Raw genomic sequence first — 12,270 nt, forward strand, 5'->3', positions numbered from 1 at the left:
TGCTATTTCCTAGCAGGGGCAGCAGCATGTGGCATTTGCCCCTCACCATCCAGATGCCTCCTCTTGGCTGCAGAGCTAGGTCTCCTCCGGGGTCGGGGGGCTGCAATCCGGCTGGCGTTGGAGCCCATGTCATCCAGGGATCTCAGCGAGCGGCGATACATCAGGAGTGAATTCCAGCGCTTCCCTCTCTGCTGTGGGGAGAGCCTGGCCTGGCAGGTCTGCTCCAGGTAGGACAGGCTGTGGGAGGGAAGGCATAAGAACGGCCATACTGAATCAGACCAAAAGTCCATCTAGCCCAGTATCCTGTCTGCCGACAGTGGCCAATGCCAGGTGCCCCAGAGGGAATGAACAGAACAGGGAATCAAGTGACCCATCCCCTGTCGCCCATTCCCAGCTTCTGGCAAACAGAGGCCAGGGACACCATTCCTGCCCATCCTGCTAATAGCCATTGATGGACCTATCCTCCATGAACTACTTTAGTTGTTCTTTGAACCATTATAGTCTTGGCCTTCACAACATCCTCTGGCGAGGAGTTCCACAGACTGACTGTGCACTGTGTGAAGAAATACTTCCTTTTGTTTGTTTTAAACCCGCTGCCTATTAATTTCATTTGGTGGCCCCTAGTTCTTGTGTTATGAGAAGGAATAAATAACATTTCCTTATTTACTTTCTCCAAACCGGTCATGATTTTATAGACCTCTAGCCTATCCCCCTTTAGTTGTCTCTTTTCCAAGTTGAAAAGTCCCACTCCTCATATGGAAGCCGTTCCAGACCCCTAATCATTTTTGTCGCCCTCTTCTGAACCTTTTCCAATTCTAATATATCTTTTTTGTGATGGGGCAACCACATCTGCACGCAGTATTCAAGATGTGGGGGTACCATGGATTTATAGAGAGGCAACATATTTTCTGTCTTATTATCTATCCCTTTCTTAATGATTCCCAACATTCTGTTCACTTATTTGACTGCCGCTGCCCATTGACTGAATGTTTTCAGAGAACTCTCCACAAGGACTCCAAGATCTCTTTCTTGAGTGGTAACAGCTAATTTAGACTCTTTCATTTTATATGTATAGCTGGGATTATATTTTCCCATGTGCGTTGCTTTACATTTATCAACTTTGAATTTCATCTGCCATTTTGTTGCCCAGTCACCCAGTTTTGAGAGATCCTTTTGTAGCTCTTCGCAGTCTGCCTGGGACTTAACTATCTTGAATAGTTTTGTATCATCTGCCAATTTTGCCACCTCACTGTTTACCCCTTTTCCAGATCATTTATGAATATGTGGAATAGGACTGGGCCTAGTATACACCCCTGGGGGAGACCACTACTTACCTCTCTCCCTTCTGAAAACTGACCATTTATTCCTACCCTTTGCTTCCTGTCTTTTAACCAGTTACCAGTCCATGAAAGGACTTTCCCTCTTATCCCATGACAGTCTTTGATGAGGGACCCTGTCAAAGGCTTTCTGAAAATTGAAATACACTATATTCACTGGTTTCAAAGTAGCAGCCGTGTTAGTCTGTATCCGCAAAAAGAACAGCAGTACTTGTGGCACCTTAGAGACTAACAAATTTATTAGAGCATAAGCTTTCGTGGACTACAGCCCACTTCTAGATATGCATCCGAAGAAGTGGGCTGTAGTCCATGAAAGCTTATGCTCTAATAAATTTGTTAGTCTCTAAGGTGCCACAAGTACTCCTGTTCTTTTTACTATATTCACTGGATTCCCCTTGTCCACGTGCTTGTTGACCCCCTCAAAGGCAGGTTAACCCTTACAGCATGGGGGCCACTAATCACACACATACCCCCAAGCACTCCTGAAAGCCACTGTTTCCATCCCCCACCGGACCACCACCCTGGGCACTCACAGCAGCTTCTTGTCTGGGCGCAGCAGGCGGGGGGAGAATTCGCTCAGCACCTCCAGGAAGGGCAGGTTGAGGGGCCCCAGCTCTGAACCAGAGGGTTCTGGCTCCTGGAAGGCAAATTTGATCCCAGCCCTGGGCAGGAGAAAGAGAGAGAGATGGGAAGCGGGGGGAGGGGGCTCCAAACCCTGCAAGTCCAAGTGCCAGCCATCCCACCCCCATGTTCAGTGCTGACCCCGGCGTGCCCCTCCCCAATTCCTAGAGGCTCCTGGACTCCCAGCATGCCCCCACAGCTCTGCTCTGCTCCCCACCCAGCCCCCCAGCTCACTTGTGCAGGGCCACCAGCGCCTGGCGGTTGTGCAGCTGGTGCAGGCCGAAGAACACGGAGAAGCGCCGTGCCAGATCCCGGATCTCCAGGAAGGCCTTGCCGTAAACTGCCTCCGGGCCCTGCTGCAGCAGCAGCTCTGTCAGCAGCTGCACAGGGGGCAGAGAGTCAGACGTGGGGCCGCATGGCGGCTCGAGCCCCATCCTCCAGCCACCTCCCTACACAGATTCACAGGGACGGGCCAATCCAGGGGCCTCATAGACTCATAGACTTTAAGGTCAGAAGGGACCATTATGATCATCTGGTCTGACCTCCTGCATGCTGCAGGCCACAAAACCGTCCCTACCCTTCCCTTGACTCTGCTGATGAAGTCCCCAAATCCTGTGTTTTAGTGACTTCAATTGGCAGAGAACCCTCCTGCTAGCGATCCCTGCCCCATGCTGCAGAGGAAGGCGAAAAACCTCCAGGGCCTCAGCCAATCTACCCTGGAGGAAAATTCCTTCCCGACCCCAAATATGGCGATCAGCAAGACCCCGAGCATGTAGGCAAGAGTCTCCAGCCTGACCCTTGTTAGCCATTATACTATTTACCTTCCATTGCTCGGTATTCCTCAGCTAATATGTTCTACCATTAAACCATTCCCTCCATAAACTTATCTAACTTAATCTTAAAACCAGACAGGTCCCTCGCCCCCACCCTTTCCCTCGGAAGGCCGTTCCAATATTTCACGCCTCCCCAGCCCCCCCACCCCATCCACACGGATACGGATCAGTGACAGGGACTCCCCTCTCCCCCAGGCAGCACTGGGCACGGGCCCCTCCCCGGTACCTGCTGCAGGCTGAGGAGAAGGGTGCGGGCCCACTCATCCCGGTCAATCTGCCGCGCCCGGCTCAGCGTCTCCTTGATGATGTCCCCGTAGTCCTTGTAGAACTGGAAGGGAGAGCAGGGTAGTGGGGCCCCCCAACCGCCCAGCCCCGCCGGTGGTGAGTAGGGCTGCAGGCTTGTCACGGCTGCTGTGACTTTCCTTTGGGGCCAGGATTTTAATAAAAACTCACCTGCAGCAGTGGCGGCGCCTGACCGCAGGGCTGGGCCCAGTTTCCCACTCTGGGCGTTGCAACCTGGCACAAGGGGTCAGTCACAGGCCAGGCCAATCCTGAGCAGTGCTGCGGCCCCATGTGCCGGGTGGGTCACAACGCCTGCAGCAGGGAGCCGGGCGCAGTCTATTGCCCTGATCCACACCCCGAGCTCTAGGTGTTCAGACACCGGAGGCAGTGCCCACCCCTTGGTATGGTAGGTGCGCCCCTGCGCCGTGGGGCCCCTCCCGTATCTCCCCCACCTTGGCGTAGTGCTTGAAGACGTCGGAGGCGGCGCTCAGCTCCAGCACGTTGTAGATGATGAGTTTGCAGAAACCGGCCAGCAGGTTGCGCCGTTGGTGTAGCCTCTCGATCTTCCCCTCGCTGTCCTCCTCATCTGCAGAGGATGGGGTGGGGAGTGAGGCTTTTGGCCCACGGATCCCTCTCCCCATTTCTCTGTGCCCCCCCTCTACTCAGCCCCCTTCCCCCAGCCCCATGGGGCGAGTACGCACCACTGTCCACGAGCTCGGCATGGTTGAAGACATGATCCATGAGGAATCCGGCCAGCTGGGACTGCAGGGCGACCTCGGGCCGGTACACCAGCAGCTCCAGCACCTCCCGCTCACCTTGAGCCAGCTGCGGGCTGAACACCAGCAGCAGGTCACTCAGCAGCACAAAGGCCTGGACAGACAGAGGCAGTATGAGCACCCCACAAACAGCACTGCTGGGGGGCTCCCAGACCCCCTTCCCCAGCACGGCTGAGCTGCGGCCTGTCCAGCCCTCGGCTCCCAGCCCTTGTCCACCTCTCACCTGCTCTTGGACCCTGGAGTCCACATCGCTCAGGCAGCTCTGGCAGAGGGAGCAGAAGGAGGCGACTTTGCGCTTCAGGGCCAGCAGCTCTTTCTGGGGTAGGAGCAGAGGCGGCTGTGAGGGGCAGGGGCAGGAACCCCCAGCCCCCAGGACTCAGAGGCAGAGGCAGGGCCAGGGCTGACCCCCACCCCGCCCTTCTTGGCAGGGACCTCCCCATCGGCCTCACCTGCACAGGGATGGTGCCAGAGACACGAGCCAGCTCCCAGAGGATGCCGAAGTGGAGACAGGTCATGGTGGGGATGACCACCTGCAATGGAAGCCCAGAGTAAGAATGTGGGGCTGCAGTCCCCCCAGTTCCAAGCTGCCCCATTGCATCCTCTCCCCACAATCCCCCACGCTGCCTGGCAGGGCAAGGCCCCACCTGGGTTCCCTGCTGTGGGGAGGCGGCCAAGCTCCCGGCTCCCCGAGAGACCCCCCAGTACCTGCTTGGGGACCTCGCCTGTGTCCACAGCTTGCTGGAGGAGGCGGCTGCAGGGCTCATAGAGCTGCCATGGGGTCAGGTCGTGAGCACTGCAGAGAGAGAGAGAGAGAGAGAGAGAGCGCGCCTCGCTCACGGGGGTGTCCTAGCCCCCCACTCCCCTCCCACCACCACCGCAGGGCAAGGATGAAGGGACCCATGTGAACAGACAGCAGGGAGATGAGATGAGATGAGATGAGATGGGCAGGGCAGTGCTGTGTGACCGGGCTCCGCTGCCCAGACGGAGCTGGGGGCGGGGGGTGGTGGACACAGTCTGGCACTCACTTGTGGAGGATGGAAATGCGCTTCAGTGTGGCAGCCATGCTGTAAACCTCGTCTTCGTCCAGGTACGAGGCCTGAGGGGGAACCGAGACAGCTCAGCAGGGCAGGCCCCTAGGTATCAGTCCTACAGCACCCATTGGAGCCAGCACAGCGCCCGCAGCAGTTCCTGAGCGCCTGGTGTCCCCCGCTCCCAGTTACACACTATGTATCCCCCCCACACACACACACACAGTAACACACCCCACTCCCTGAGCACCTGGTACCCCCCCACCCCCAATAACATGCCCCACTCCCTGAGCGCCTGGTACCCCCCCACACACCCCCAGTAACACGCCCCACTCCCTGAGCACCTGGCGCTCCCCCACCCCCAATAATGCCCCACTCCCTGAGCGCCTGGTACTCCCCCTCACACCCCCAGTAACACGCCCCACTCCCTGAGCACCTGGCGCCCCCCCACCCCCAGTAACACGCCCCACTCCCTGAGCACCTGGCATCCCCTGCTCCCAGTTACACAATATGTACACCCCACTCCCTGAGCGCCTGGTACCCCCAACCCCCAGAGCCTGCAGTAACAGGCCCCATACACCCCACTCCCTGAATGCCTGGCCCCCCTAACCCCCAGAGCCTGCAGTAACATGCCCCATACACCCCACTCCCTGAATGCCTGGCTGTGACAAAGTGGGAACATTCTGTAATATTTTTGTAGTCCTGTTTGACCATATGCGGCAGTGTTACCCTGTGGGTGGAAAAGGAGTGTTTGTTCTCAGGACAGTCAAAGAGACAGAAGGATGGGTGTTCCTATCTGCCTGGGCCTTAGTCTCCATATCAATGGAGCATCTGAGAACACAATGGCAGATCCAATCACCAGGACCTAGCAAGCCAGGACCCAGTGGGAGATGGATTTCCCCACCTCTCAACAAGGAGGCTAAAGAATGGTTAATCACCTTCTCGTAATTCCACTCTGTATGCATCCGAAGAAGTGGGCAGTAGTCCACGAAAGCTTATGCTCTAATAAATTTGTTAGTCTCTAAGGTGCCACAAGTACTCCTGTTCTTTTTGCGGATACAGACTAACACGGCTGCTACTCTGAAACTTCTCGTAATTGTTGTTCTTCGAGATGTGTTGCTCATGTCCATTCCAATCAGATGCATGCGCACTGCGTGCACAGTCATCAGAAAGTTTCCCCTAGCAGCACCAGTCAGGTCGGCTGTGGAGCCCCGGGGGTTCTCACAGCAGAGCAGGGTAAGGCTGGCTCTCTGAGTGAAGGATTGGAGTGACCTAGCACAGGGGTTTCAACACGGCGCCCGACAGGGCGTCTAAGTGCGCCCGCGTACTGGCCGGCGGACGAGCATCCGCCGAAATGCCGCTGAATTTCTGCGGCAACACCTCTGGATGACGCCGCTTGTTGGTGCCATTTTGGCAGATGCTTGTCCGCCACCACGGTCCTCCATGGCTCGTCGTCTGGCACCCGCCAGATGAAAAAGGTTGGGGACCACTGACCTAGTAGATCACCAGTCCAGATAACACCAGAGGGGAATGTCACACCGTCTCTGCGGACCTTGAGCAGGAACTCGTGCACGAGAGGGCTTGGGGGAAAGGCGCAGAGGAGACGGCCTCCCCAGGGTAGCAGGAATGTGTCTGCGATTGAACCCGGGCTGATTTTCTGGAAGGAGCGAAATGCTGGGCACTTCCTGTTACTCCGAGGGCGAAGGAGGTTGACCTGGGGAAACCCCCACCTCTGGAAAATGGAGTGAATGACGTCTGGCCGCATGGACCACTTGTGATTGTGGAAGGATCTGCTGAGGCCATCCACCAGTACGTTCTGGGCTCCTGGCAGATAGGATGCTTCCAGGTGAATGGAGTGGGCTATACAGAATTCCCAGAGCCTGAGGGCCTCCTGGCAGAGGGGCGAGGACCGGTTCCACCCTGCTTGTTGACGTAAAACATTGCAGTGGTGTTGTCCATCATGATTGCCATGTACTGGCCTTGCAGTTGAGACTGAAAATCCTGGCATGCAAGTCGCACAGCTCTGAGTTCCTTGATATTGATATGGAGAGAGAGCGCATCCTGTGTCCAGAGGCCCTGTGTTTGGAGATCTCCCAGATGTGCGCCCCAGCCTAGAGCTGACGTGTCCATAACTAGAGACAAGGAGAGTAGAGGGCTGCTGAAGGGGGTTCCCTTGAAGACTATCTGAGCACTGCTGTGGCACCGTGACCACTAAGTCCAGGCTGTCACGCCCCGGGAGGTATGTCGAGGCGAGCCATGTCTGTAGAGGTCTGAGCCTCAGCCTGGTTTGCCGGACCACGTACATGCAGGAGGCTGAGGCAATTCCTCGCTGTCGTGGTCGGGTACTCTCTCACACATCGAATGATGCATGACATGGCTTGGAATCGGGACTCCAGCAGACGGGCTTTTGCGTGGACCAAGTCCAACCACTGCCCCAAATAAATTCTATTCTCTGGGTCGGTGACAAGGTTGACTTGTTCATGTTGAGGAGGAGACCGAGTCTCTCGAACGTGGATGTGACCAGACTGGCCTGCAACTCCACCTGCTCTCTGGTGTGCCCCCTGAGTAGCCAGTCGTCAAGGTAGGGGTATACCTACACCTGCCTCCTTCGGAGGAAGGCTGCTACCACTGACATGCACTTTGTTACCTCGATTTCACTAGAAACCAACCCAGGGTTACACTTATATTGGTTTTATTAAATGCCACTATTGGATGAAACAGAAAAGGGATGGAGCTCATTCATGCACACACACATTCAATGCATTCATACCCTCATGCACCCCCACACTCACACAGGCGGAGAGTTACTGTAGACTGCAGAGGAAGCCAAAGCATAATAGATCTGGTGTGTCCGCCTGCGGTCACCGAGCAGCAAGCAGGCCAAGAAGAAGAGAGAGCTGTGAGCGTGCTTTCTTCCTTTTATTGGAACTGGGCGGCTCATGTCACATACACTGAGTTTTCCTTCTGTGTTCGTCACAGCATTCCCAGACCTCGTTCTTTTCACGCATACCAGGTTCTTCTTTTCTTTACAGCACCCCTTGATTGCCTTCTCAGGGCACATTACATCAGACACATCTGTCTCCGGGCTCTTTTCTCCTTTCAATTCCGCTCCACCCAGTCCCACATACACTTAACTGTTCACACTCCCTTATCGCCCACACACACTCCCTTTTCAGAGTAGCAGCCGTGTTAGTCTGTATCTGCAAAAAGAACAGGAGTACTTGTGGCACCTTAGAGACTAACAAATTTATTAGAGCATAAGCCACAAGTACTCCAGTTCTTTTTACACACTCCCTTGTTCACACTCTCCCTGATCATGTGACAGAATATTGCAAAACTTGGAGATTATACAAGTGGTAACTGACAAGGTTACAAAGCTTGCAAAAGTTACAAAGTTTGCAAAAGGTTACAGAACTTAAATGATCATACTAGCAATGACTGAAAAGTTACAAATCTTGCAATCACATTCTACTGGATTGAGCGGAGGCTTTACACAACGCACTTGGTGAACACTCATTGGGCTGTCAACAGGCCGAAGGGAAGGACCGTGAACTGATAATAAAATTAATGGAGATATCCTATCTCCTAGAACTGGAAGGGACCTTGCAAGATCATTGAGTCCAGCCCCCTGCCTTCACTAGCAGGACCAAGTACTGATTTTGCCCCAGATCCCTAAGTGGCCCCCTCAAAGACTGAACTCACAACCCTGGGTTTAGCAGGCCAATGCTCAAACCACTGAGCTCTCTCTCTTCCCCCCCCACCAATGATAATGTTTTTGGTAGGGTTACCATACGTCCGGATTTTGGGTTCCAAATCCCCGTCCGGGGGGAAATCCCAAAAAAGCCGGACATGTCCGGGAAAATCGGGACCGGCGGGGCTGGGCCGGGGGCTGGCGGTGCTGGGCCAGGAGCCGGGCCGGGGGCGCCGAGCGCCGGCGGGGCCTGGGGCCGGCGGTGCCGGGGGGCACCGAGCGCCGGCGGGCGCCGAGCGGGCCAGGGGTGCTCGGCCGGGGGCCCGGGGGTGCCGAGCGGGCCAGGGGTGCTCGGCCGGGGGGCCGGGGCCCCGGCAGTGCTGGGCAGGCCGGGGGTGGTCGGGCCCGGGGGTGGTCGGGGCCGGGGCCGGCACCCCAGGGCCCGAGCCAACCCAAGCTGGAGAGGCCGGGGGGGCCAGACTGGGCCACGCCTTCTCCCCCCACACGCCCCTTACCTGCTTCAGGCTTCCCGCGAATCAAATGTTCGCGGGAAGCAGGGGAGGGGGCGGAGTAGGGGCGGGGACTTTGGGGAAGGGGCGGAGTTGGGGTGGGGGCGGGCTGGGGGCAGGGCCGGGGCCCCGTGGAGTGTCCTCCTTTTGGAGGCTCAAAATATGGTAACGCTAGGTTTTGGTCGATTACGAACCTTAAGAAGCGTCTGTGAGCAGGGCAAATCACTATGTGAAAGTACACATCTTTCATGTTGAGGGTGACGAACCAGTCTCCCGGGAAGGGATGATTGTATTGAGAGAGACTATGCAGAACTTCAACTTTACCATGAACTTCGAGTCCTTGCAGGTCCAGAATGGATCTGAGACTCCCCCTTTGCCTTGGGGATTAGGAAATAACAGGAGTAGAATCCCTTGTCCCTTAGCTCCTGAGGAACCTCCTCTATCACTCCTATGGCAAGGAGCGCCTGCATGTCCTGGATAAGGAGTTGCTCATGAGAAGGGTCCCTGAAGAGGGATGGGGAAGAGGGGTGGGAGGGAGAGTAGGAGTAGAATTGGAGAAAATATCCCACTTCCACCATGTGAAGAACACAGCGGGCCGATGTTATTTGGGACCATGCACAGTAGAAGTGGGATAGGCAGTTCAAAAAACACGGGGAAGGATCCGGCGTTGAGACAGGTGCTCCGTCCTCAGGCACACCTTCAAAATGTTTGTTTTGAGCCCGACGAAGGCTTAGTTGGGCCCTGGCCCTGTCCGGATGGGGGATGGGAAGGCTTACGCCTGCCATTCCTGCCCCTGCGCCTGTAAAAACCCTGCCTCGGCTCAGGAGGATCCAGGCGCTGTTGCGGCGGTTGGGGCTTAAAGGGCTTTCGTTGGATTACCGGGGTATGCATACCCCAAGATTTCATTGTCGCCCTGGAAGCTTTGAGGCTATGCATCCTGGAGTCAGTGTGTTCACCAAACAGACCCACCCCGTCAAAGGGTAGGTCTTGCATAGTTTGCTGAACCTTGGGTGGGAGCCCCGAGACCTGCAGCCATGAGCTACACCGCACAGCTATCCCTGAGGACAAGGTGCGTGCTGCCGAGTCCACAGCAGCCAGTGAGGCCTGTAAAGAGGTCCGTGCCACTGCCTTACGCTCCTCGACAATTGCCCAAAACTCCTCCCTGGATTCTGCTGGTACTAGATCCCTAAACTTCAGCACTGAGTTCCAGGAGTTAAAACGGTATCTGCTCAGGATTGGGTGTTGGGAATCCTGAGTTGCAAGCCCCCCGTGGAGTAAACTGTGTCCGAATAAATCCAGGCGCTTAGCATCCTTCGATTTAGGTGCTGGGGCTTGCTGACCCTGCCTCTCCCTCTCATTTACTGCAGACACTACCAACGAGCAAGCCTGTGGGTGTGTGAACAGGTAGTCGAACCCCTTGGAGGGCACAAAGTACTTCCTCTCTTAGCGGTGTGAGGGATGGAGGCTGGGGTCTGCCAAATGGTCTTTGCATGCATTGGCCTGGATAGCTTTGATGAGGGGTAGAGCGACCCTGGATGGTCCTATTGGTGCCGGGATGTCCACCATACGGGTCCTCTGACACTATCACCTCCTCAACTGCAGGTTCATATTCCGTGCCCCCCTGTGCAGGAGTTCCTGGTGGGCACGGCTATCTATAGGGGGCGGCCCTGAGATGGAGGTGCCGCCACCGCCTCATTTGGGGAGGATGAGGAGGATGCTGGTGGGGGAACTGGGTCCTTCTGACTCCCTTGGTCCTCAGGGCCCTCCTGCCCTGCCTCTAGCTCTGTGCCAGCCACTCCAAGGTCTGGCTCAGGAACTGGGGTGGGTTCTGCAGGAGAAGGTGGGACTGCCGGCTCCTCTGCACCCCTAGGGGTGGAGCGACTGGCCACTGCCTCTGGCGCCCTAGTTTCAAACGCCACTGAGCGCGAGGCCTTGGACTGGGCACCCTTAACCTGGTGGTACGCCCACAGGATCCAAAATGGCCATTGCACTGGCCCGTGCCACTGTGCAGGCCATGGTTGGGGACAGGAGTCTTGGGGATGCCTGGCTACTGCTCCAGCTGCTCCCAGATCCTCTTGTAGCCCCATCTGGGTCAGGATTCTGCTCCTTAGAGCGGTCCTCGTCCTCCAGCTGCACGATTCACTGGGGCTTGGTGAGCTTCCTAATGCGTAACCCTCTCTTTTTGCACAAGATTAAAATGTCCTTCTTAAGGAGATGGTGATAGGCCATCACTTCACTGTTCCCAAGTTGCTGTGGACTCACAGGCCTGTGAGCTCTCAGCTCCCCACGCTTTCTAGGAAGAACCCCTAGTGTGCCAGCCCTTCTCGTGGTCACCACCTCTCTCCCAGGGTCCAGCCGCAAACTCCTCTGCCCCGAGACTGTTCGCCGTAGTCCCCAGGGGGACCCCGTTACTGCAACAGTCTTTCTCGCTGGTCACACACTCCCAGGGGTTAAGCGTAGCTCCTTCGCCCCCTGAAACTGCCCCTCTCTGAGCCTTCAGCACACCTGGTCCACGTTAATTCCCCTTCATTTTACTGTTCCCAGTCACTTACTACAGGATGCTCTGTCTACGTGGTGCAGTAGATCCCACCGCTACCACCAGTTGTCACGGAGTCACCGGGCGATGCTCTGGAACTGCTCCCTATGAAGCCAGTCAGGACTCTGGGGGAGCCTCCTCTCTCTGAGCGCACTGTCTCCAGGCCAAGAAACTCACGCAGCTTCGACCTTCCTGGGTCTGACCTCGGAGCATTCACAGCAGCCCCTTCCACACCGTGCGCTTCCCATAGCGAGTCCACACAGGCGGGGCTCTTGGGGAAGCCAGAGGGCTCTGCCCCCCCAACTCCACAGTCAGACGTGACTCTCAGCCAGCCAGTAAAACAGAAGGTTTATTAGACGACAGGAACATAGTCCAAAACAGAGCTTGTAGGTACAGGAAACAGGAGCCCTCAGTCAGGCCCATCTTGGGGCCAGGGCGGCCAGACCCCGGGTCTGGGCCTCCCTCTCTTTCCCCAGCCAGCTCCAAACTGAAACTCTCCAGCCCCTCCTCTGGCTTTTGTCTCTTTCCTGGGCCAGGAAGCCACCTGATCTCTTTGTTCTCCAACACTAGGGTTACCATATTTAAAAAATAAAAAAAGAGGACACTCCACGGGGCCCTGGCCCTACCCCTACCCCTTTCCCACCCCGGCCCCGCCCC

At 56.3% G+C, this 12,270-nt stretch overlaps 1 protein-coding gene across 27 annotated transcripts in view; it reads right to left on the reverse strand.

The window, feature by feature from the left end:
* STAG3 (STAG3 cohesin complex component) overlaps positions 1-12,270 on the reverse strand; it is a 42,486-nt gene that overhangs the window by 3,303 nt on the left and 26,913 nt on the right. For all 27 annotated transcript variants that reach the window (XM_065570586.1, XM_065570585.1, XM_065570571.1 and 24 more), the window contains 10 exons: positions 4,875-4,945; positions 4,555-4,642; positions 4,299-4,379; positions 4,073-4,165; positions 3,775-3,943; positions 3,526-3,659; positions 3,018-3,119; positions 2,193-2,338; positions 1,871-1,999; positions 47-237 (listed from right to left, as the gene is read on the reverse strand). In XM_065570586.1, the coding sequence (XP_065426658.1) occupies positions 47-237; positions 1,871-1,999; positions 2,193-2,338; positions 3,018-3,119; positions 3,526-3,659; positions 3,775-3,943; positions 4,073-4,165; positions 4,299-4,379; positions 4,555-4,642; positions 4,875-4,945 (1,204 nt within the window). The remainder of the gene's footprint in view (positions 1-46; positions 238-1,870; positions 2,000-2,192; positions 2,339-3,017; positions 3,120-3,525; positions 3,660-3,774; positions 3,944-4,072; positions 4,166-4,298; positions 4,380-4,554; positions 4,643-4,874; positions 4,946-12,270) is intronic.

This window comes from Chrysemys picta, chromosome 16 (assembly GCF_011386835.1).
Source record: "Chrysemys picta bellii isolate R12L10 chromosome 16, ASM1138683v2, whole genome shotgun sequence".
NCBI lineage: Eukaryota > Metazoa > Chordata > Testudines > Emydidae > Chrysemys > Chrysemys picta.